General features: G+C 44.6%; 1 protein-coding gene across 4 annotated transcripts in view; it reads left to right on the top strand.

Moving 5' to 3' along the window:
* Positions 1–23,571, top strand: part of LETMD1 (LETM1 domain containing 1) — a 32,279-nt gene extending 8,708 nt beyond the window's left edge. For 2 of the 4 annotated variants that reach the window (XM_069970322.1, XM_069970320.1), the window contains exons 2-9: positions 9,587–9,738; positions 13,141–13,256; positions 15,705–15,787; positions 16,893–17,079; positions 17,851–17,952; positions 19,541–19,693; positions 20,632–20,728; positions 22,324–23,571. In XM_069970322.1, coding sequence (XP_069826423.1) covers positions 9,587–9,738; positions 13,141–13,256; positions 15,705–15,787; positions 16,893–17,079; positions 17,851–17,952; positions 19,541–19,693; positions 20,632–20,728; positions 22,324–22,397 — 964 coding nt within the window. In that variant the 3' untranslated portion in view covers positions 22,398–23,571. Of the gene's footprint in view, positions 1–6,853; positions 7,056–7,121; positions 7,232–9,586; positions 9,739–13,140; positions 13,257–15,704; positions 15,788–16,892; positions 17,080–17,850; positions 17,953–19,540; positions 19,694–20,631; positions 20,729–22,323 lie in introns of those variants that run through there. The other 2 variants (XM_069970319.1, XM_069970321.1) reach the window with 2 other exon arrangements.
* Positions 23,572–24,011: the final 440 nt, after the last annotated feature.

The following is a 24,011-nucleotide window of genomic DNA, read 5'->3' as shown; positions in this document are numbered from 1 at the left end:
TGCAAATGTTTAAACAAAGAAGATACTTTATGCTAGTTTTCTGGCACTGTTTAAATCAAATAAAATGTATATTGAAAGGGAAATACATTAAGAGCATACTATGATATTCTCATGCACCTGGACACAGGTATCTTTATAATGTGATCCCAGTATAATACTAGTTTTTCATTTTTGAATAAGGCACTGTTGCCACCTAGTGGCAAGAAGTGCATTTTTCTAAGATAAACCTACTGTAAGTTTAAGGTGTTTTTGTCAGTTATATATCTTTAGCTTAGATTTAAAAATTTAGCAATAAATTGATTATGTTTTAGAACCTTTTTATGGCTCACTAGACTAAACAATTTGTAAATTGTTCAGAAAAGCGATGTCCATGCAGCCCTTGCCAAAATACCTGATACCTTACCTCTTCCCGCTCCTGGTTATCTCTCCTGTGCTCCACAGCTTCCCGGTCCCAGCGGCAGCAGCCTGTCAACTGACAGGTAGCTCACCAATCACAGGCCAGCCTGCGATTGGCTGAGCAGCCAGTCAGGTATTAGGTATTTGGGCAATCATCAGCCATTGGCCGCACATTGCTATTACACATAGCGATGTGCATTCAGCGCCCACCGATTTTAGCTAAACCAATGATCAGCCGATGATCGTTTCATCAGCTGATTGTTCTCTCTATTACACAGATACTGTTATAGAAATGTCATGTTTTGACACAGGAGAAAAGCAAACGTTTATGGATGCAAGAAAAAAAAATAAGTGAACCCTTTGGAACTGCTGGATTTCTGCCTTAGGCTATGTTCACACAATGTATTTTTTTTATTACAAGAACGGCCGTTGTTGGCAATTAAAACAATGGCCATTGTTGTCATAAAAAATGGGCTGTATTGAAATCAATGCAAACAACGGCTGTTGTCCACAGAGTTTATTGAACAATGGCCGTTGTTCGCTACAGATGCGGAAATAATTGACATGCCAAAGTGCATATAAATCAATGCAGTTTTCAGTGCATCAACGATTGCATGCCATAAAGGAAAGATTGAGATTTTCCCCCTTTTGAAATCCATTCCTGTCTTTGTCTTCAAAAATCTGTCAGATAATCTGTGTAAACGCACTGTTAGATTTCTGTCCGCATGCTACTGTGGTAAAAGTATATCGATGAACAAATGGTGGTGCCAATAATAGAAACAATTTTCGATGGCCCACTACACCATGGCCGTCACTCATGGCACATAAAGAACAGCTCTGCTCTATGTGTTGGTGTTCTATTATAAGGGCAGACTGTGCTTGTACAGGGAACTGAGTTTGGACCACTGAGAAACATAGAAGATTGTCGGCAGAAAAGACCACGGGGTCCATCTAGTCTGCCCTTTTAGTATTTCCCTTCTTATTATCTTAGGACAGATATATGTTTATCCCAGGGATGTTTAAAGTGACTCTGTACCAACAATCTAACCCCCCCCCCCCCAAACCACTTGTACCTTCGGATAGCTGCTTTTAATCCAAGATCTGTCCTGGGGTCCGTTCGGCAGGTGATAGTTATTGTCATAAAAACAACTTTTAAACTGGCAGCCCCGTGCCCTACGGGAGTATCTGTGCCCTAACTTTGCACCACCCCTCCGTCCCTCCCTCCCACCCTCTTCATCATTAGGAATGCCACTGGAACATTTTCTCCAGGCTGAACATTTGCACAGGTGCTTAACGATCCAGCCCATGTGGCGGGCTGCCACAGGTGGGGAATAGGAGGCAATCTTCCTGGAGCATTCCTAATGATGAGGAGGGTGGGGAGAAAGGACAGAGAGGTTTTGCCAGCCTAATGCATACACAATCTAGGCCACTCCCGTAGGGCACAGGGCTGCCAGTTTAAAAGTTGTTTTTTTAGCACAATAACTGCATCACCTGCCAAACGGACCCCAGGACAGATCTTGGAATAAAGGCAGCTATCCAAAGGTACAAGTGGTTTGGGGGGGGGGGGGGGTCAGATTGTGGGTACAGAGTTGCTTTAAATTCTGTTAATGTAGATTTACCAACGACATCTGCTGGAAGTTTGTTCCAAGTATCTACTAGTCTTTCAGTAAAATAATATTTTCTCACGTTGCTACTGATCTTTTCCTCAGATAACCTCTCACTGTGTCCTCTTGTTCTTGACTTGTTTTTTTTTTTTTTTTTTACTAAAAACACTTCCCTCCTGAACTTTATTCAGTACTTTAACATAATTAAAGATTTCAATCATGTGCCCCCTTACCTTCTTTCCTCCAGACTATACAGATTCAAATCCTTAAAGGGGTATTCCCCCAAGAGTGAAAAAAAATGGAATCTTTGCACAACCATAACAGTGAAGAAGTAACCTTCTTATTGTCTGCAGCTTTGGGGGCAGGTGTTTGCCCAGACACTTTAGCCCCTGTGTCCTAGGGGTACAAAAGACCTAGAGCCACAAAGAGACCAGAGTGAGAGACCATTAGTGAGAGCAGGGAAGGGGAGGGGGGGCGTGTGAAGTTGCACAGTGTGCCCGGGTGAGCTGCGGGGGGTGGGCCGGGTGGCTGGATGGGTGCTTGGCTGACGCGGGTGAGCAGCACTAGTGACGAGCAGATGAGCCCACCGGGGAAGGGGGGGGGGGGTGCCGCGGGTGAGCGAGCCACGTATGAGGTGGGGGGGGGCCCGGATGAGCTCAGCAGGGTGTGTGTGTGTAAAGGTTGGGGTGCCGTGAGTGAGTGAGAGCAGGGGGGTGGGGGTTGAGTGACACACAGTGGAGGTGGGGTGCACAGTCAGGGGGAACAGTGCGGGTGAGCGCAGGGGGGCACAGGGTGCGGTCGGTCTCGGGTGACCTCTGGGGCTAGGGGGGCCCACAAAGTGTGGGTGGCTGCTGTTAGAAAGGGAGACAATGGCAGCTGCACTGATTACTGTCTCCCACCCCCGTCAATGTCCTCCTTCACTTCAGTTTGGCTGGGTTAGAAGCCTAATCCGGCCCATTGAAGAGACGGAGGACATGTGATCCCGACACGGAGGGTGGGGGCCAGGAGCAGGGAGTGGTGTCAGGTTGGACTGGGATTTGATGATTTTATTCATTTGGTGGGGGTGAATGTACCTAGATGACAGCAAAACTGTGCAGAATCTATAATACATTGATATTGGAAAGATGGAAAGCTATGGGTGGGCAACGTATTTATGCAAAAATAATTTGGGGGGGAAATACCTCTTTAAGTCTTTCCTGATATGGTTTATGCCTAACACTCTCCACCATTTTTGTAGCCCGTCTTTGGACCCGTTCTATTTTATTAATGTCCTTTTTGTAGATGAGGTCTCCAGAACTGGACACAGTATTCCAGATGTGGTCTCACTAGAGCTCTATACAGCGGGATCACAATCTCCCGCTTCCTACTGGTTATATCTCTAGCTATACACCCCAGCATACGATTTGCTTTCCCCACCGCCAGGTGACTAAGGCTGTCAGAAATCACTACCCCTAAATCCTTTTCTTTTCCAACACAGTACTGCCGATGTGATACTCAGATAGAGGATTCCTCCTCCCCATGTGCATTATTTTACATTTGGAAACATTGAACTTCAATTTCCAATGATTGAAACACTTATCTAGCAAAGCTAAATCATTTTCCATATTACTGACACCTCCAGGAATATCAACCCTATTGCACACTTTTGTGTCGTCAGCAAACAGACAAACTTTACTTACCAAACCTAAAGTTTGTCTGTTTGCTGACGACACTAAAGTGTGCAATAGGGTTGATATTCCTGGACCTGATAATACACAGAGAGGGATGCCCCACATCAAACTCAAAACAGTGCAGCCTGGTCCAAAGTGGTTCTGGGTGTGAAGTGTTTTTAAAGGGTTTGGGCCACTGATCTCGCACTGCCCTCACACAGACAGGGGTGCACTGCATCACACCAAAGCAGTTCTGGGTGTGAAAGCTGTGAGATCAGTGGCCCAAACTCAATTAACCCTTTGAAAACACCAGTTACTTTAAATCAGGAAAAATTGCCTATCTGCCCACTTTAATGGCAGTTTCAACACCCAGAAGCCAGAGCCAGGCTGGACTTGGATGGGATGCCGAGCATGCCTCTCTGTGTGCTGGCAGTGGCCCTGCGGGGCATCCCTCTATGGGTGCTGGCAGCGGCCCTGCGGGGCATCCCTCTCTGTGTGCTGGCAGTGGCCCTGCGGGGCATCCCCCTCTGTGTGCTGGCAGTGGCCCTGCGGGGCATCCCTCTCTGTGTGCTGGCAGCGGCCCTGCGGGGCATCCCTCTCTGTGTGCTGGCAGCGGCCCTGCGGGGCATCCCTCTCTGTGTGCTGGCAGCAGCCCTGCGGGGCATCCCTCTCTGTGTGCTGGCAGCGGCCCTGCGGGGCATCCCTCTCTGTGTGCTGGCAGCAGCCCTGCGGGGCATCCCTCTCTGTGTGCTGGCAGCGGCCCTGCGGGGCATCCCTCTCTGTGTGCTAACAGTGGCCCAAAGTCAATTTTATTATTAAATCACAATTTTGTGTTTTCACTTTGATGCCTATTTTTATGCCAACTGTGGGGTCCTGTTGGCCATATTTATCTCCATTCCTCTCAGGGCTCCTCACTTATGGGTAGATTATGATTATTATAATTTTTCTTCAATTATTACTGCGGGAATTCTACAAAACAGGCTGCCGCAAGCCCAAAATAAATGCCTGATGGTGTAACATCAAAATTGTATTTCACAGACGGACCATTTTACACCCTAAGGCGATAAAACTTAGCTTTTAGTATTTTTATATAAATAAAAGTTATCACACCAACAACAAAAGATTTTTAGTGAAACTACAAGTGCTTACCTATTCCTGCTCTTGAAGTATATTGCGATATAGGGAAATATGTAAGGGATTGTACAAAGTAATACACTAGAATGGCCAGGGGAGGGATAGTGCTCTCTCACAGCTAGTCCAGATGGTCCATTCTCACCCTGCTTTTTGGGGTTGCCCACCTCCTTAATAGGGTGGCCCCAACCACGGTGACAGTCCCTCCCTAACCTTCTAAGTGCAGGGAAAAAATAAGTGTCAGGACTGTATCTTTGCGGAGCATTATGCGCCCCTCGGCTCATGCTGTGCGGCCGAGAAGGCACTGATTTTCTTGCATTCTGTTTCTGTGTTTTGTTTTGTAGTGTGTGAACACTGGGTATTTGCTCACCTTGAGAGACACACCTGACTTCACCTGCTGAGTTCTGTCTGGCTATGTCTGGGTTAATCTGTGTTTTGGTTCTGCTGTGACTGACAGTTCTTCCTGCCAGCGATCTGGTTTGCTCTCAGCTGTCTGTGCTTGGAGATCAGGGGGATGGTCCAATTATGTTCTGGATCAGAACCCTGGCCTCCTATATAACTTCCTCAGTCTGGGATATCATTGCTGGTTATTGACTTAGTCTCTGCCTGCTTGAGTTTCTGCTATTATCTGTCGTTTCTCTGACCCTTCTGCCTTGTGTTCTGACCTTCCTTGCTAGCCGCCTGCCCCTGACCATATTGCTTGTTTTTTGACTCTGCTTATTGGATTGTGATTTTGTACTTTTGCTGCCCGATTGTTGTGACCCGGACTGTCGACTATTCTTCATTGTGTTTTGTCTGTCTGTCTGTCTTGTCTTTGTGTCCCACCTAGCCAGTGCAGGGACTGCCGCCCAGTTGCTCGCCGCCATCTTAGGGCGAATTGTGGCAAGTAGGTAGAGGACAGTGGGCGGGGCTGAGCTTAGGGCTCACTGTCTTGTCTTGTCCTGCTGTCCGGTTCCTAACAATAAGAAAAGTGAAAAAAATCAAACATAATGTGTAATTAACGAAAGACTTCACCAACACCCTATATACAAATATTATATACAGTTCCATCAGGGAAACAGGTGTATTAGTTGTATGAACTACCAAATAGCAAAAGATATGATTGATACAGTAGAGTACTACACAGAGAACTATCTGACAAAACAACCAAGATGTCACTTGTTAGCCAAAATTCATATATATATATATATATATATATATATATATATATATATATACACACAGTCACATGATATAACTCCTACCTATCGGGGGCACACACTAAAATCCTTATGGGATCTCGGCATCCGCCATTAGATCAACCACAACACATGGTATGATTACCGATGTTTCCCTGATGAACCTGAGAGATTGGACAGGAGAAACGCGTCGGAACTGTATATAATAATATTTGTATATAGGGTGTTGGTGAAGTCTTTCGTTAATTACACGTTATGTTTGATCTTTTCACTTTTCTTATTTTTTCCCTGCACTTAGAAGGTTAGGGAGGGACCCTATTAAGAAGGTGGGCAACCCCAAAAGGCAGGGTGAGAATGGACCATCTGGACTAGCTGTGAGAGAGCACTATCCCTCCCCTGGCCATTCTAGCGTATTACTTTGTACAATCCCTTACATATTTCCCTATATCGCAATATACTTCAGGAGCAGGGATAGGTAAGCACGTGTGGTTTCACTAAAAATCTTTTGTTGTTGGTGTGATAGCTTTTAGTATTTTTATATAAATAAAAGTTACGTTTTATCGCCTTAGGGTGTATTATAATTTTTCTGTAAGAATAATGGCTAAAAAAGGATTTCAGCCTCAGTTGTCATTTTACCAATCAAAATAACACATCAAGCTTCACTGAGAGGGAATCTTCTGCTGGAACCCCAGATGCAGATGTGACCTATACACTTCTGTGCCCAGTGAGATGCCATGCTGAGCTGTGTAGTGCTCATCACCACATTCACAAATAAGCAGCTGAAAAAACAATAAACAGAAGGAAACGTGCAGCTCCTCCAGCAACTTGGTGAACACGCGCATGTAACTGTTCACATTGTTATGACGTCATCACGGGTCCTTCCGCACTAGTATCTTATGCTACCAGCAGGTCGTTGTCTCTGTGCCCTAAACCAACATGGCCGCGCACAGAAATTATCGCGTGACGTCTGCACTATCGACCTTGCGGCTGATGACAGATGCCGCTTCTCCTCCTACCTAGAACATGGCGCTGTACAGGACCGGGAGCTGCCGGCTGCATGTGGATGGAGGGCGCCTGAGGAAATGTCTAGTAATGTTGTGAGTATGTGGTGAGGGCGGGAGCAGGCAGCCACACGTGGGGACAGACAGAGCCGGCAGACATGGTGCTGCTGCCCGAGCACAGTGCTCCGGAGACAACCCGCCCTCCATGGTGCTGATAATGGAGGACTCTGACATTTCTGGCTGCTGCCTATTATACCTCTCTTGTCACCAATGTAAATTACATTATAGGAGTGGAGGTTTCTGTGTGAACCAATAACCTGAGGATGTATAGTAATAGTAACACAGCACAGGGCATGTACCCCAGGGCTGGTGTCCGGGCGTGTGCCCCCAAGGCCGGTGTCCGGGCGTGTGCCCCCAGGGCTGGTGTCCGGGCGTGTGCCCCCAAGGCTGGTGTCCGGGCGTGTGCCCCCAGGGCTGGTGTCCGGGCGTGTGCCCCCAGGGCTGGTGTCCGGGCATGTACCCCAGGGCTGGTGTCCGGGCGTGTGCCCCCAAGGCCGGTGTCCGGGCGTGTGCCCCCAAGGCTGGTGTCCGGGCGTGTGCCCCCAGGGCTGGTGTCCGGGCGTGTGCCCCCAAGGCCGGTGTCCGGGCGTGTGCCCCCAGGGCTGGTGTCCGGGCGTGTGCCCCCAAGGCTGGTGTCCGGGCGTGTGCCCCCAGGGCTGGTGACCGGGCGTGTGCCCCCAGGGCTGGTGTCCGGGCATGTACCCCAGGGCTGGTGTCCGGGCGTGTGCCCCCAAGGCCGGTGTCCGGGCGTGTGCCCCCAGGGCTGGTGTCCGGGCGTGTGCCCCCAAGGCTGGTGTCCGGGCGTGTGCCCCCAGGGCTGGTGTCCGGGCGTGTGCCCCCAGGGCTGGTGTCCGGGCGTGTGCCCCCAGGGCTGGTGTCCGGGCGTGTGCCCCCAGGGCTGGTGTCCGGGCGTGTGCCCCCAGGGCTGGTGTCCGGGCGTGTGCCCCCAGGGCTGGTGTCCGGGCGTGTGCCCCCAGGGCTGGTGTCCGGGCGTGTGCCCCCAGGGCTGGTGTCCGGGCGTGTGCCCCCAGGGCTGGTGTCCGGGCGTGTGCCCCCAGGGCTGGTGTCCGGGCGTGTGCCCCCAGGGCTGGTGTCTGGGCGTGTGCCCCCAAGGCTGGTGTCCGGGCGTGTGCCCCCAGGGCTGGTATCCGGGCGTGTGCCCCCAGGGCTGGTGTCCGGGCGTGTGCCCCCAGGGCTGGTGTCCGGGCGTGTGCCCCCAGGGCTGGTGTCCGGGCGTGTGCCCCCAGGGCTGGTGTCCGGGCGTGTGCCCCCAGGGCTGGTGTCCGGGCGTGTGCCCCCAGGGCTGGTGTCCGGGCATCTACTCCAGGGCTGGTATTCGGGTATGTACCCTCATCTTCAGCCTCCTGTGGGGCCGGTGCTGAGCTCTGAGTCAGTGTTTGTTCATGCTCTGCTGGTCTCTGATATATTATTCTGTGTAATCAGCTTAAAGTGACTGTACCACCAGGCCCAGGCTGAAGCACTGGAGGCGGGCCGACCCACCCTTAGTGGGAAGAAACCCCAGCCCCTCCATGACATGACTCCATTAGAATCAATGGAACCCTATCATAGAGCGGGGGTTTCCTCCCACTAAGGGTGGGTCAGCCTGCCTCCAGTGCTTCAGCCTGGGCCTGGTGGTACAGTCACTTTAACAAACATGGTCTCCTTCTCTTTCCTCTCATGGCATTTGTTATCACTATCAGCCATGCTCAGTATCCCTCCTGCATGTTTGGCCTGCACATTGTTTATAGGCCACAACCAATCAAGCGCTGCGGAATCTGTTGGCACTATACAAATAAATATCATTATTATTATCTATATGTTTAGCCATCTTAATGAGCAGGTCAGCATCACACTACTACTGGTGTACACGTTGATCAGAGAAGTGGCCAGGCATGCTATTTGTTGCCTATAACAATCAATCTGAGCAATATAAAATAAACACTAAGCTGTGCTGTGGGCTACAAAGAGAATCTTACTGTAAGACAGCGCAGTGGTTCTCAGAAACATTTCACTATGATGGGGAGAACATGTATGTATCATTTGTTCTTATAATTACCACTGTGCCCACAGTTGCTTACACCTTCTAAGGGTTTTACCTTATTCTGTTTTTGTCACTTTTAAAATTCGCTAATGTCAGGTTATTTTTGGAGAATTTATACAGGAGTAAAGGTCGCCCGCACACTTGGCCTCAGGTCTCTTTAGCCTTCTAGAGGCTGATATACAGAAGTAGCAGCTGCCTCACATACATGGCGTCCCTCTGAGCGCCAGTAAATTAGTTTTTTTCTGTGCCAGGGTACTTACATTTCTTGTCTCATTTCCAAAATGATATTTCAAAACCAGTGAGGAATTTATACAGAACTCAATGGAATCAATGCTCCGCCTGCTCACTAACTATTATCCTTAGTATTTCTATATATGTCAGGGCTTCAGATCCTCAACATTTCTCATCAACTGCCTCTCAATAATGCTGAAAACCTCACAGCTGAGAATTTGCTACACTTGTATCCAGTTTAGGCAATGCTCTCTGTGCTTATTAATCGGTTATCTATGCGTGTTTTTTTCCCCAGGTACCAGCCATGCCACTTATCAACCAGCCAGAAGCCACAAAGCGTGCTATCACTGATCGCTGCAAAAGCTAAACTGCTCAATGCAAGATATGAACACTTTTTGGAAACAAAGTTTCCCAACTTCTATGTCTTGTATTCCACATTTATGAAAGGTAAAGATGGCTTGTAATGGCAGGTTAATACCTGGCTTAACATGAATATTAGAGTCCTTGTTCAGAGGAGTCTCTTACATAAAAGACATTAAGAGTGCGTTCACACGTACAGGATCTGCAGCAGATTTGATGGCGCAGATTTGAATCTGCAGCAGATCCGCAGCATATTTGATGACCCAGAATTGATTCGCTTTGAATCTGCAGCTTGAAATCTGCGCCATCAAGCCTGCTGAGGATCTGCTGCAGATCCAGTACGTGTGAACGCACCCTAAAGGGGTTATCCAGTGGTACAAAAACATGGCCACTTTATTTCAGAGACAACACGACTCTTGTCTCCAGGTCAGGTGTGGTTTGCAATTAAGCTCCATTTACTTCAATGGAACTGAGCAGCAAAATCCCGCCCAAGCTGGAGACAAGAGTGGGGCTGTCTCTGGAAGAAAGTGACCATGTTTTTGTAGCGCTGGATAACCCCTTCAAAGGAGAAGTCCGGGCTCAGACATTTTTTTTTTTTTTTTCAAAAGAGGTGGAGAGGAGAGGATGTAGCTGAACATAACAACATGCACTCACCTTCTGGCTCCAGCGCAGGGGTCTGCTGTGCCTCGCTGCAGTTCCTGGTCCTACGGGTCTGAGTGGGGACCTGGGTTCTGACATGTCAGCCGCAGCCAGGAAGTGGTGTATTCTTTCCAGTCTGGAGAGCAGGAGAAGTTTTTTGGGGGGATTTGCAACTGCTGTGGACAGTTCCTGTCATGGACAGAGGTGGCAGCAGTAAGAAATGTGTCAGACTGGAAAGAATACACAAATTCCTGCAGGACATACAGCAACTGAAAAGTACTGGAAGACTTGTAAATTACGTTTATTTTTTTTTGTTTACTGTCCACACACTCCTCTTACCAGATAGCTTTATTTTCCTAGTATGATGCCTTTCAAGTCCTCATGCTCACTCACATAACTGGTGCTGTGAGTGTCTGAATCCTACAGCAACCACTGTGTGGACCAGAAATCATTTTCTCTATGCATCTCTATGAGAAACCTATTGTGTGGTCTCATGGTGATACACAGTGGTCCACACAGTAGTAGCTGAAGGATTCATACAGTCACATCACCAGTTATGTAGGTGAGAAGCAGGGTTGGATTGGCATCTTATAAAGCTGCATAGCTGTTTAACTATAGCATGGTAATTGCCCTCGTTGTTTAGCAGCACTTACAGTGTGAAGCCGGCATTTTGCGCATATATTAGGTGTCGCTCCACCTGTTCCTGATTGACTGGTTTCTCCCTGTGCAGAGTGATAGAAAGAAGCCTGTGAATTATACGCGGGTGGGTAGGTGGAGCCATCTCTAGCACCACCAAGTGTGTGCTGCAGGCCTTACACTGCAAGTTCTGCTAAACTACTTTACATATCAGAACAAGTGACAGATGTCATAGTGACCTAAATGGGCATGTCTGTCATTACATTATATAGGTCTAAGTGGGTGCTGCTGGGTGTGAACAGTTCCATTTAAAGTGTACTTGCCATACATTATGGGGGAGATTTATCAAACATGGTGTAAAGTGAAACTGGCCCAGTTGCCCCTAGCAACCAATCAGATTCCACCTTTCATTCCTCATAGACTCTTTGGAAAATGAAAGGTGGAATCTGATTGGTTGCTAGGGGCAACTGAGACAGTTTCACTTTACATCATGTTTGATAAATCTCCCCTTATGTGTCTGAACATGAAGACTAGAAATATTTTTTAACATTGTGACTTGTATCCTGCATTCTTCAGCAGGTTTCTCAGGCTCTAACTTTGTCCGATTCAATGAGCTAAGCTTAGGATTGAGCGGGCGCTAGCTATTATGATATATTCCATACACAGCAAACAAAGAAGAGGAGATTTCACTCTCCTATATCTCTCTCAGAGAAGAACTGGGAACAGTATGGAGGACATTACACAGCAGTACAGAGTATGGTTGCTGTAAATGTAACTCTGGGATGAAGCAGTAGAACACTCACTTGAAGCAACATATGTGTCTCTCTGTCTATCGTGAGTCCAATGAATGAAGAAAGTAACATTTTTCTTTCTTAGGATATATTATAAATTACAGGGTGATCTAATTATGGTGTAAATTCATGCTTATAGCTGCTATAGATTTTTTGCACCTAGGCAGTGATTCACCATATGTATTGTATTCATTTTTAAGCTGGCTACACATGGAACTTTGATCACAAAGTGGATGATGAATCATCTGGATATGTGATTAATATTAAAATTAGTTACTTGTCTTACCTACCTAGTGTTTAAGTTTGCTCTTTTTCCTTTTAGGCTACGTTCACATGCTGTTAAAATGACGGTCACTTTCATTGGACGGCCATCTAGTGGCAAATAACGTCCGATTGTTGTTTGTATATTATCATATATTATCATATCAGGGGCAATGAAAAATAGACCAACAAAACACAACAATCATTGAACTCAGGGAGAACAGCGAAAAAAATCCAATGGAGTACTCATTTACGAGTCTCCACTGATTGCCCCCTACAAAATTTGAATATGCAAAGAAGCGGTCCATGGAGCCTCAGTTACGAGTCTCAAAACACGGGAATAGCCAGATATCCCTCTCTCCAGAGAAGGAAGCCCGTTGCCAAGGGGTGCCTCCTAGTGGGGAGAGCACCAAACCACCCTGATATGTAGTCCCTCAGGTCCTCACTCTGTAGCGAGCTTTGGGACCTTTGTCCGGCTTCAAGATGAGCACAATATTGGCATCATAACAGGAGTCTGGTAGTTTGCCCTGCTCCAGAGACATCTCCAGGACCTTCAGGAGGGTGGGCAGAAGGTGGTCAGCATATTGGGCATACACCTCTACGGGTATTGCGTCCGGACCTGAGGCCTTACCCCTCGCCGTTGCCTCCAATGCCTCTCCCAGTTCCTCTAACGTGATAGGAGCGTCCAGTTGCGTCCTAGTTTCCTCTGTGAGTTCAGGTAGCGGAATATTAGCAAGGAACTGGACAATGTCCTCTATAGGGGAAACAAGATGAGAAGTATAAAGATCAGAATAAAAAGAGACAAATCTTTGTAGTATTTCAGAACTGGAGGACAGAATCAGCGAGCTTTGGGACCTTAATAGGGAAACACCAGGGTGGCACCTGTAAGTCAACTGGGAAGTAACTGAGGCTCCACGGACCACTTCTTAGCATTTTCAAATTTTGTAGGGGGCAATCAGTGGAGACTCTTAAATGAGTACTCCATTGGATTTTTTTCGCTGTTCTCCCTGAGTTCAATGATTGTTGTGTTTTGTTGGTCTATATATGTGAGTGTGTATATATATATATATATATATATATATATATATATATATATATATATATACACACTACCAATTCTGGTAAGAGAAAAAGTTCACCTTCTCCTATCTTTGTGTTGCAGGATTGCGCATGTTGTTGATTGATGGAAAGGAAGTACACAGGATAAGGAGGAAGATGAGAAGCCAAGGGATACAGTATCACGAACTGTCTTATAGGGAAATGGAAAGATTAAGACAGGTGAGTCTATATGCTGAATATAGGCACATTTATATAAGGAGGCTTTCTTTGTAAAATAATTTTACTGGGGACCTAAGGCAGTTGTTTACATAGTATGATGTCTCCTTTGTCATGATTCCGGGGCCAGAGGACCATCTTAAGAGACTTTTACAAAGGCTGAATATTATAGGAACCTGATAATTAGCTTGTGTAACTGGACCTTCGATTAGCTAATGATGCTGCTCTTTGGTAGAGATACATTCACTGTAGAGTAAACATTCACTGTATTGCTTGTGCAGCCATTTAAATATAAGAGATGTGTAGCCATAAAAATCATTGTTATCAAATCAGCCAACGAGTAGAGATGATCAAACATTGGGAAACCTTAGGTTCAATCGAACTCGAACCTTGTCGGACCTTCCGCATTTGATTCCCGGTGCCTTCCCGGTCCGTGGGGAAGGAGGAGACAGCCCGGGTACCGCCTGAAATTCCGCGATTCAGCGTAGATAATAGGCTGTATCCCGGAATTCCAGGCGGTACCCGGGCTGTCTCCTCCTTCCCCACGGACCAGGAAGGCATCGGGAATCAAATGTGGAAGGTTCGAATTCGATCGAACCTAAGATTTCCCAATGTTCGATCATCTCTACTCGTTGGCTGATTTGATAACAATGCTTTTTATGGCTACACATCTCTCATATTTAAATGGCTGCACAAGCAATACAGTGAATGTTTGTATGGCCCTGCTCTGCAATTGATTGTGCCTTGTAAAGGCATTGCAAGTAAGGTTGCATTTACACAGAAAGATTTATCTGACAGGTCTTTAAAGCCAAAGCCAGGAACAGACTATAAACAGGGACCAGGTCATAAAGGAAAGACTGAGATGTCTCCTCTTTTCAAATCCATTCCTGGCTTTGGCTTCAAAAATCTGTCAGATAAATCTGTCTGTGTAAACGCACCATAAGCGCTGATCTCCCTGATCGGAACTGGCTTGCAGCTGTACACTTAAAAGGACCCTTAGTAAAAATTACTGCAAGTCTATAAGATTTGTACTTTGCAGCCATAAAGGCTTTGAATCCAGTTTTCACTTTGGCATTTCTCTAGCTATCCATGTCACAAGGGAATTGTGTCTCAATAGACAATGCAATGAACCTAGTATAATTGTAATTTTTTGAGCAAATAGGCGATTGCAGAAAAATGTGTCAGTTTTTACACCAAAGCTTACACAAAACCCATTGATAAATTCCCTGCAATGTATTTTTATTGCACGAAAAAAAAAAGTTTAAAGAAATATGCTGTCAGTGTGTTAATGAGTACCAATGTGCTGTCATATTTATTCATCTATTATGTACACCTTTGGGTGCGTTCACACGTTCAGGATCTGCAGCAGATCCGCAGCAGATTTGATGACCTACAATAGATTCAAAGCAAATCTGCTACTTCAAATCTGCGGCATCAAATCTGCTGCAGATCCTGTACGTGTGAACGCACCCTAAGGGCCCTATTCCACCGGACGATTATCGTTCGCATAATCGTTAACTATCTCAAACGACCGCTATTGCGAAAGACCTAAAAAACGTTCACTCATTTCCATGGAACGATAATCGTTACTTATGATCGTATTTGCGATAGTTTTTTCTTCGCTATTGCGTTCGTATCTACTGCGAACGACCGAACGACGTCTTATTCAATGCGAACGAGCAACGATAAAAACAGGTCCAGGTCTTCTAAAGCACTCAACGATTTATCGTTTGGTCAGTAATTGTTAACTGCATTTCAACCGAACGATTATCGTTTAGATTTAAACGATTTAACGATAATCTGAATGATAATCGTCCGGTGAAATAGGGCCCTAAGGGTGCATTCAAACGTACAGGATCTGCAGCAGATTTGATGGCGCAAATTTGAAGCTGCAGATTCAGAGCAAATCAATTCTGGGCCATTAATCTGCTGCGGATCTGCTGCAGATTCAAATCTGCGCCATCAAATCTGCTGCAGATCCTGTACGTGTGAATGCACCCTAAGGCTATGTTCACACTGCGTATTAGACCGGCCGTTCCATCTCGGCCGGTACTTAAGTACCGGCTGGATGATCTTTCGGCCGCGAAGCTCTGATGCGGGCGCATCAGCGCGCGCCCGCATCAGAGCTCCCCATAGCACACAGTTAAGCAAGCGTCCGGAGCCGCTCGCTTCACTGTGTGAACTGACAGGTCTTTCTTGTCAGTTGTTTGCAGCGGCGTATGGGATCCCGGCCGGAGCGCACACGATGTGTGTACGCTCCGGCCGGGATCCCATAGAACAACAGGCATTGTTCCACCGCGGTAAAAGTACGGCCGTTGTTGCCATCGGCAACTTAGTGTGAACATAGCCTAAAGGGGAAAGTTAACTGAGATGTATGCTTTATCAGTTTTTTGCTTCATGCATACAGCTTTTGTATGTTTTCTTCATATAGCCTTTGTCTGTCTCCCTTAGTTCAGAAGAGATATCATCAAAGCCACCCCAGTGATGATCATTTCTATCCCACCGTTTGCCAACTATCTGGTCTTTGTTTTAATGTAAGTACAATTTGCTAACTTTTTACTGTAGCTGTGTAGATGAACTTTTGAGGCTGAATTCACACTTTATTGATCATTTTTGGAAAAACTCCAAAGACCATATGCACCACATGGTCTTATTTGGCTAAAAAAACACTTTAGCTAGATGTTGGCCTGGAGTCAATAGGGAAATATGAAGCACCATACCCACATGGTGTTTTGGATATTGATATTTTTTGGTTCCATGGCAGTTTATGAAAATTGCAGCATGCTCAGTATATGGTGGGTTTGTGTAGTTAAACTAGCCAAAGTAAACCTTCTTGCAGAGTCTTTTTCCATAGCCAAACATAGAAAGGACCGGGGTTGGAAAGAGATCCTTTTTTTTCTGCAAAAAAGTATATTTGATTCATGTGATTGCAGACGTGTGTAATAATCTTCTGTACTTTGAGATTGAAAGAAGTGAGAGTGGCAGAAGATCAGAAGATGTCATCTGAATGGGTAGTGATTATTTTCTACATGCTAAGGCTGGGTTCACACTACGTATATTTCAGTCAGGATATGTATATTTCAGTCAGTTTTGCAACCAAAACCAGGAGTGGATTAAAAACACAGAAAGCATCTGTTCACACAATGTTGTAATTGAGTGGATGGCCGTCATTTAATGGCAAATATTTGCTGTTATTTTAGAACAACGGCTGTTATATTGAAATAATGGCCGTTATTTACTGTTATATGGCGGCCATCCACTCAATTTCATCATTGTGTGGACAGATCCTTTCTGTGTTTTTAATCCACTCCTGGTTTTGGTTGCAATACTGACTGAAATATATGTAGTGTGAACCCAGCCTAAAGGTGTCTATATAAGTGAGAGCAAAGTCAGCAAAACCTTCCAATGTATCTTGTATTTGGGGTTGTGCGGACTCAGAAGGCCCATGCTTGTTAAATATCAATACTTTAATCTTCCCATTAAGAACACTTTCACACTGCGGTGAACTAGACATGGTGCAGGGTGATAACAGGAGCAATAGCTTTTTGCTAAGCAATTGTTTGGTGTGCAGTTATTGACGGTTTATGCTACCTTTGCAGATTGGATGCCATGTTTAGTTTTTTTTTGTGCCTTCCCCAGGTATTTGTTCCCCAGACAGTTGCTGATTCGGCACTTCTGGACTCCAAGACAGCAGGAGGAATTCTTAGAGATTTATCATAACAAGCGAAAAGATGTTTATGAGGATGTGTTAGACAGTATGCTAAAATCTGTTCCCTGTGTGACTGAGCAGACTCTGCGGGATCAGATTCAGCATTTGGTCAGACAGGTAAGGGTTAAGAAATAATGTTCACGCATGAACGAGGCCAAAGTATTTGTGGCCTCCCTCAGTAGCTCACATCAGGAAACTTATCTCAAGATTTTAATCAGATTTTATAGCGTCCCTGTGGTGCTAGGTAAAAATTTAGATGCAAAAGGAAAATTACAGCTCACCTATGCCTGTTACTATCATTACATGGAAGTAGCGGGTAACTCTTATGAAGAAGTGTTCAGCAAACTGCACGTCAAATCTTTCACTACTTTGTTTCATACCAGGTTGTACATGGATGTTCATTACTTCAGAATTACCTTTTCCAACTTAATCTCTAGTTTGTGAAATCAGGGTTGCCTTCACTACTGGATCCATAAAGTGGTTGCCTGATCCCCTGCCCTATCCTCAAGCCTGGATGAGTGTTTCCTGCATGTTAGGGTATGTTCACACTGAGACATGTCAATTCTTTGAGTGGAGAGTGACGGAAGCAAAGGCGCGTGAGCCACTGTGGGACACTGAGGCAGGTGGAATTCCGCTGCTTTTACTCAGTGTGAACATACCCTTATAACAGGATGCACTGCTTAGCTGGAACTGTTGACATGTGAATTTTTTCGGCGGACGGCGGAATTCGCCTGCCCATAGAATTGAGTCTATGGGACGGGCGGAGGTGCGCCCTGTGGAAAGCAGATACGAGCGTTGGAATCCGCCATAACTTCTCTGGGCGGATTCTCTAGTGTAAACCCACCCTTATTGTGCAATAAACAGGCTCCTGCCCTCTTCCTATTTTAGGTACAAGAAGGAATTCATCCAAAGGTAACAAACATTCAGGAGGTCAGAGCGGCTTTCTCAGGTCCACCTTTCTCTTTGAACAGTCTTGATATCCAGCAAATGGTAAGAATAGTGCACAAACTATACATTTTTTTTTTTTCTTTTCTTTCTGAAAAGCTATGTACAGTATGACATTGCTCACTGTCTGTTCTTGAGCTTTTCGGCAAAGGCTAGAGCTGAATAGATTAATATTACATCCTCTAAAAAGTAAACAACCCATCCAGCTTTAACCAAATCACTGTCACATATACATCGGATTCCATATAAATTGGACAAAAAGGCATACGTGCTATGCACTATTAGATGTATGAAGGCACCATACAACTCTTATGACTATCATGTAGCAGTGTACAATGGGCTTGAAGGGGTTGTTTCATTAAGAAAAATAGGTGTAATCTGATGCAATGTGAAATTAAAGATATTTCAAGTGTACAAGACTTTCTAAAATCATACTGTTTTAGAGATAGAGATTTATTAATCTCCCATGTGCCTGCATTGTTTTTGATAACCTGTTGGCCTTGGTTACAACACACTAAGGTGGGCCCAGGCATGCTCCGTTCAACTACGATCTCCAGGAAATACTGGCAGTTGGTCTCCACTAAGCCTGCAAGCAAGGGGGATTGTGGGAATGTGTGTGTGCACTGTTGCATGGCAACAGTAGGGACACAGTTTAAAGAGGAAACCAGGGAGTGATTAAATCAATGTGAGAGAAAAACACTGCATTGATGTAAGTTACGGTGCTAAAGACAGCAAATTTGTATTTCTTTACATCAGTTATGTACCCTATACATATATTTAAACAACTTTGCTTCATGGCACAACCCCTTTAAAGCGTAACTGTCATGTTTTTTTTTATTGAAGAAATCAGTGGTATAAGCGATTTTAAGAAACTCTGTAATAGGTTTCATCAGCCAAAAAAGCCTCCTTCTGTACTCAAGAAGCAATCTCCCAGCCTCCCTCCCTGACTTCCTATCTGTGCATTATCAGGCAAACACGTCTTCATTACAGAGAAGCCAGTGAAGACGGGTTCTGCTCTCTCCATTGTAAGCCTATGAAGGGGGAGGGGCTGAGGGAGATGAGGGAGCAGGAAGAGGTGACATGAAGGTCAGCTGTTTGTAGACTCTCTGGGCACCTCAACCGCAGGATTCTGGGGTCAGAAAGGTCAGTGCTTATCTATGAACTTACTGAGAGAAGATTGCAGGGTGTTGTGCTTTGCAGGACTGCTCCGTGCTCAGTCACTCCTAACAGCCCCTCCCCTCTCCATAGCCACATAATGGAGACAGAAATCCTGCTTCATCTGATGTGAGGGGGGAGGCTGGGAGATTGCTTTTTCTGTACAGAAGGAAACTCTTTTAGTACATAAAACCTATTACAGAGTTTCTTAAAATCGCTTGTACTGTTGATATTTAATGTTTTCAGAAAAATGACCCTGAAATGACAGTTACGCTTTAAGTCTTGCCTACATTATTGATTTGTTAGTTTTTATCTTGATGTACTGTACTGCTGGCTCTCTGATTTACCCTACGTAGCAAATCCACCTGTATTCTTAACGGATGCACAAAACCTGCATTGTTGTTGAGTCTTGAGTAGAGTCATGAGAAAAAGTGTCCTGTGTCATTCTGATGGCTAATACAGTCTTTTGTTTGTACAGAGAGCTTTAAGCCGTATTATGTTCCTGACTCCACACCTTCCAGCTTTTTTCCTTCAGCGTCGGCTCAGATCACACATTTTTGAAATTCATCACCTGGACGCTGCCCTGCTCCAATGTGGGGTGAAAGAACTCAGCGACGAAGAAGTGAAGCGGGTAAGCTGTGTATTGACACAGTCCGCATTATTATTTTAGTTAAAGGGGAAGTCCAGGCAAAATTATTTTAATATATGTTATTGCCCAAAAGTTATTAAAATTACCAATAGACACTTATTATGGGAAATGCAGCTATGGTGCATTTTCCCTGCACTTACTACAGCATGGCGTGTTCAGGTCTCTGTTAAGTTGGTCACATAATCTGCCGACACCTGCTGCTCCAAACTCTCTCACCGCTGCAACAGCAGGAGTCGGCAGTTTATGTGACGTGACGTCAACAACTTTACAAAGAACTGAACACGCCATGCTGTAGTAAGTGCAGGGAAAATGCACTATAGGTGCATTTCCCACAATAAGTGTCTATTAGTAATTTTCATAACTTTTGTTGGGCAATAACACACTTGCATATGCATGAGATCATTGGCCATTCATATACATATTGGTTGGTTCTGGACAAGTTTTCTGTCATGTGGCAGCTCTGAAGGTGTTTTACCTATCACAAGGTTTTGTGGCCTGGGGATACAGTGTAAATCATACCTCAGTAGGGAATTAAACAGTATTTCAGAAGTTATACTTTATCACATGCATATGTATCTTGCTATAAAGCAAACTCTTCTCCATTTTATGGTTCTGGAAGATAGAAGAGTTCTGTGGAGATAGCAGCAGCATATACATAGAGCTGGGTGGGGAGGGGTCTTTTAGGTGATGTGGTTCACAAGAAGTCAGATGACCTTGGACTGACCACTTCCTCTGACACATTAAACGCTGGTTTTCTGTGGGTCAGACTGATGATCACATGGACCAGTTACAGTAATGAAGCACGTGGATGCAGCTGTGCTGTAATTAAACAGATGGCACTTTAGGACAAGTGATGGTGAGTGTGCATGACATAGGCAAAAAAAAAAAACTTATAGAACTCTGATTTGTATTGTTTTCAGGCTTGCTATATCAGAGGGCTAAACTCTCCTCACCTCAGTATAGAAGACTGTAGAAAATGGTTATTCTGCTGGCTGCAGCTATCGGCAAGATTAAAAGGTAAAAACCATCAACCCTGTAACCACTTTAATAAATTCCAAAATGAATGAGTAGCTTTGAAATAATTTGCCTATATAAAGGAAATTACACTGACTGCAATTTCCTAGTAAAATCACTTACTTCTACTATCTGGAGCGATTCAGGTTATATAGGAAAACAAATTTCCTGCAGCTGCTTCCTCCAGTGCTGTCTGTAACCCATCAGTCCAGTGCTCTGGTGACATCACAACAGCCAAGTCTGTCATAGAATGCGCTATGCATAAGCACGACAGTAACTATTGTATAGATAAAAACAAAAACAAGGGGTGCTTCCTAGTGTATTACCCAGGTAGTGTGTGGGTGAGTTCTATGCAATGAGACTAACTCACCTTATCGAGTTGTGCTAAGAGAGGCACAACTCTATGGAGCATTTGAAAATGGTGTCACCACAGCCAGGAGAGAAGCACCAATAAATTGGTGTGTAGAACGGAAGCTTGTGATCCAGACAGGACCATCGGACCGGGAAGATCTCCTTTGGAATCAGCGCTGGTGCTCGGGTAAACTGGATTATTTACGTGAAAGTGTACACTGACTCGTTCCTAAAGAAGATCATCCCAAAGAATCCAAGGATGACATTTGGCGTCTTCTGTCACCGTTCTCTCTGTTCGTGCACTTTTTTTTAAGGTTCAAATATCATACAGTAGTGTCAGTAGTAACAAGGGTAAGTGCTATTTCCAAGTGCTTCTCTCCTGTGTTGGAAGTTTGTAGGACCTTAATCATGTGACACAGTCGATTCTTCGGGATGATCTTCTTTAGGAACAAGTCATTGTACACTTGCACGCAAATAATCCAGTTTACCTGAGTACCAGCACCGATTTCAAAGGAGATCTTCCCAGTCTGATAGTCCTGTCTGGATCACCACCTTCCTATTGTATAGATACAATTTTTATACTTTGAGAAATATGCAGGACCCCTTATATATGTTTAGTTGTTTCACAGATCTAACAGTTGCCAACTTTTTCGGACTATAATATTATTATTAATAATAATAATAATAATAATAATAATGGACAGTCAAAATTGTGCATAACTTATGAAGATTAGAGATGAGTGAACCTGGAGCATGCTCGAGTCGATCCGAACCCGAACGTTCGGTATTTGATTAGCGGTGGCTGCTAAAGTTGGATAAAGCCCTAAGGCTATGTGGAAATCATGGATATAGTCATTGGCTGTATCCATGTTTTCCAGACAACCTCAGAGCTTCATCCAAGTTCAGCAGCCACCGCTAATCAAATACCGAACGTTCGGGTTCGGATGGACTCGAACCCGGTTCACTCATCTCTAATGAAGATGCTTGTGGGATCAGTCTGATCGGAGGGCTAGTTGGAGAGTAAGCTCAAGGCCGTTCATATTCCTTGGCTATAATTTAATATTGCAGCAGGTCTCAGGGCGAAATGTCTAACATTAATATAAATGACTGTACTGTTTTAACTTTAAGAGCAGCTTGTGAAATGCCAGTGTTTAATACATCCTAAAAAAAAGTTTCTACCATGTAAAACCTTTTATTCTGTTATGTGACTTGAATATTGACTTGTGTTTGCTTGTGTTTGTTTCCAGAGTCAGAGGCATCATTGTTATTGCACAGCATGGTCCTACTATCTGCCAACTACCTCCAGTCTTTAGAGAAGTGAATGTGAAGTAATCCATTGACAGTACTCATTGACTTCTTGTCTGCTGTCATCTTAAACAGTGTCTTACCAGTTTTGGGCCCTAGATGCTCTGAAGACTTATAAAGCGAGCAATACTGAAGGCTTTCTTTCTTTTAGGACTTAGCAAGCTATGTAAACCGTCCTTTTTCTCAGCAGACATATTGTGCACGGGTACATTGTTAACTCGTCTGTCTGAGATTACCCTGGAGAAATATTGGTCATATTGGGACCAAATAAATTAGGAAAAACCTTAAACAGCTTAGACGTTTGTCCACTGAACCATTCAACTGACCCGAACTGCTTTCTATTATTAGACTTATAACTGTGGTCCAAAAGAAAGGGGAAAAAAACAAGTACTTTTATACAAAAATGGTCTTAAGGGGCCATACTCCCGGGTAAGCGAGCACTGATCTGCTAGATTGGGCAGACAATCACTTTGTGTAATATGGTGCTGAGCCTGCATTCACATGGACATGTTTGGTGTATGTGCTGATAAACCTCAATGCACATGCTAAACATATTCACCCATAGAGATGGGGGAGAAAAGTGTCCTGTTGGCCTTCATATGGCTATATATTGGTATACGTCTGACCCATATACCTCTGTATTGAAGAAATGTATTGTGACCACAGCCTTATTTGTTCAGAAACTAGAAAATTAAAGTGCAGCATTGCTCTCCTGCCTGTTTTGCAAATTTTAGTATGGAGAGGCACGTGTTGGGTGGTCAGTTTGCAGAGGCAACCAGTGAGTTCTATGCACAACCCTTATCAACGTGACTACTCGTCATGTGCAGTATCTCTCCATGCCAAACTTTGTAGAATGGTTGGGAGAACAATGCTGGACACCATCTAGAAACAATTGGCAATGTTTTTCTTCAGTTTTTCTTTTTTAATCCCGTAAAATTTATTTAAGAAAGGACCAATGTACTTTGTAGGTACAACAATGTACTGTACATGGTATAATTGTATACTACTAAGTGTTGATCTATGGCCTTGTATATATTTTTTTATTCTGTGGATAAATCTATACAGCACTGTTTAATTTCTACTCTATTTTATATTGAACTATTGTTACCATTCAGCAGAGGTGGTAGGGGTGTCCCACTCCTGCAACTTCTAAACCGGTGGCATTTTAAAGAAACCACTTATGTGTACAACATTCTGTATGGAATCACTTTGCAGGAACACATTTTATTTTTGTCTTACACTTATATTACTCAGTAAGTAGCGCTGTGTATATTTTACTTCTAATGCAGTGAATCTAAGTAATGTATTATACATAAAAGTGCTTAAGAATTATTTTATAAGCATATTTTTATTTAATTGTGCCACTGTTTTTTTTTTTTTTAATTCAGGTTATTTGGTAATGGGAACATTGAAAAAGTAAGGTCCCCTGTACAGCTCCGTCCTTTATTAGCCACTGCAGAATATGCTATGAAGTGCACCTTTCTCTCCGATGCACCCAGAAGACGGCAGCATAGTGATGTTATTTAGAGATGATCGAACATCAGGAATTTTCAGGTTCTCAGACATTCGTTATTTGATTCCTGATGCCTTTCCGTTCCATGGGGAAGGTGGAGACAGCCCGAGTACTGCC

Source organism: Dendropsophus ebraccatus, chromosome 5 (assembly GCF_027789765.1).
Source record: "Dendropsophus ebraccatus isolate aDenEbr1 chromosome 5, aDenEbr1.pat, whole genome shotgun sequence".
Lineage (NCBI taxonomy): Eukaryota > Metazoa > Chordata > Amphibia > Anura > Hylidae > Dendropsophus > Dendropsophus ebraccatus.
Note: the sequence above shows the minus strand (reverse complement) of the source record. Positions and strands in the feature narration are given on the sequence as shown.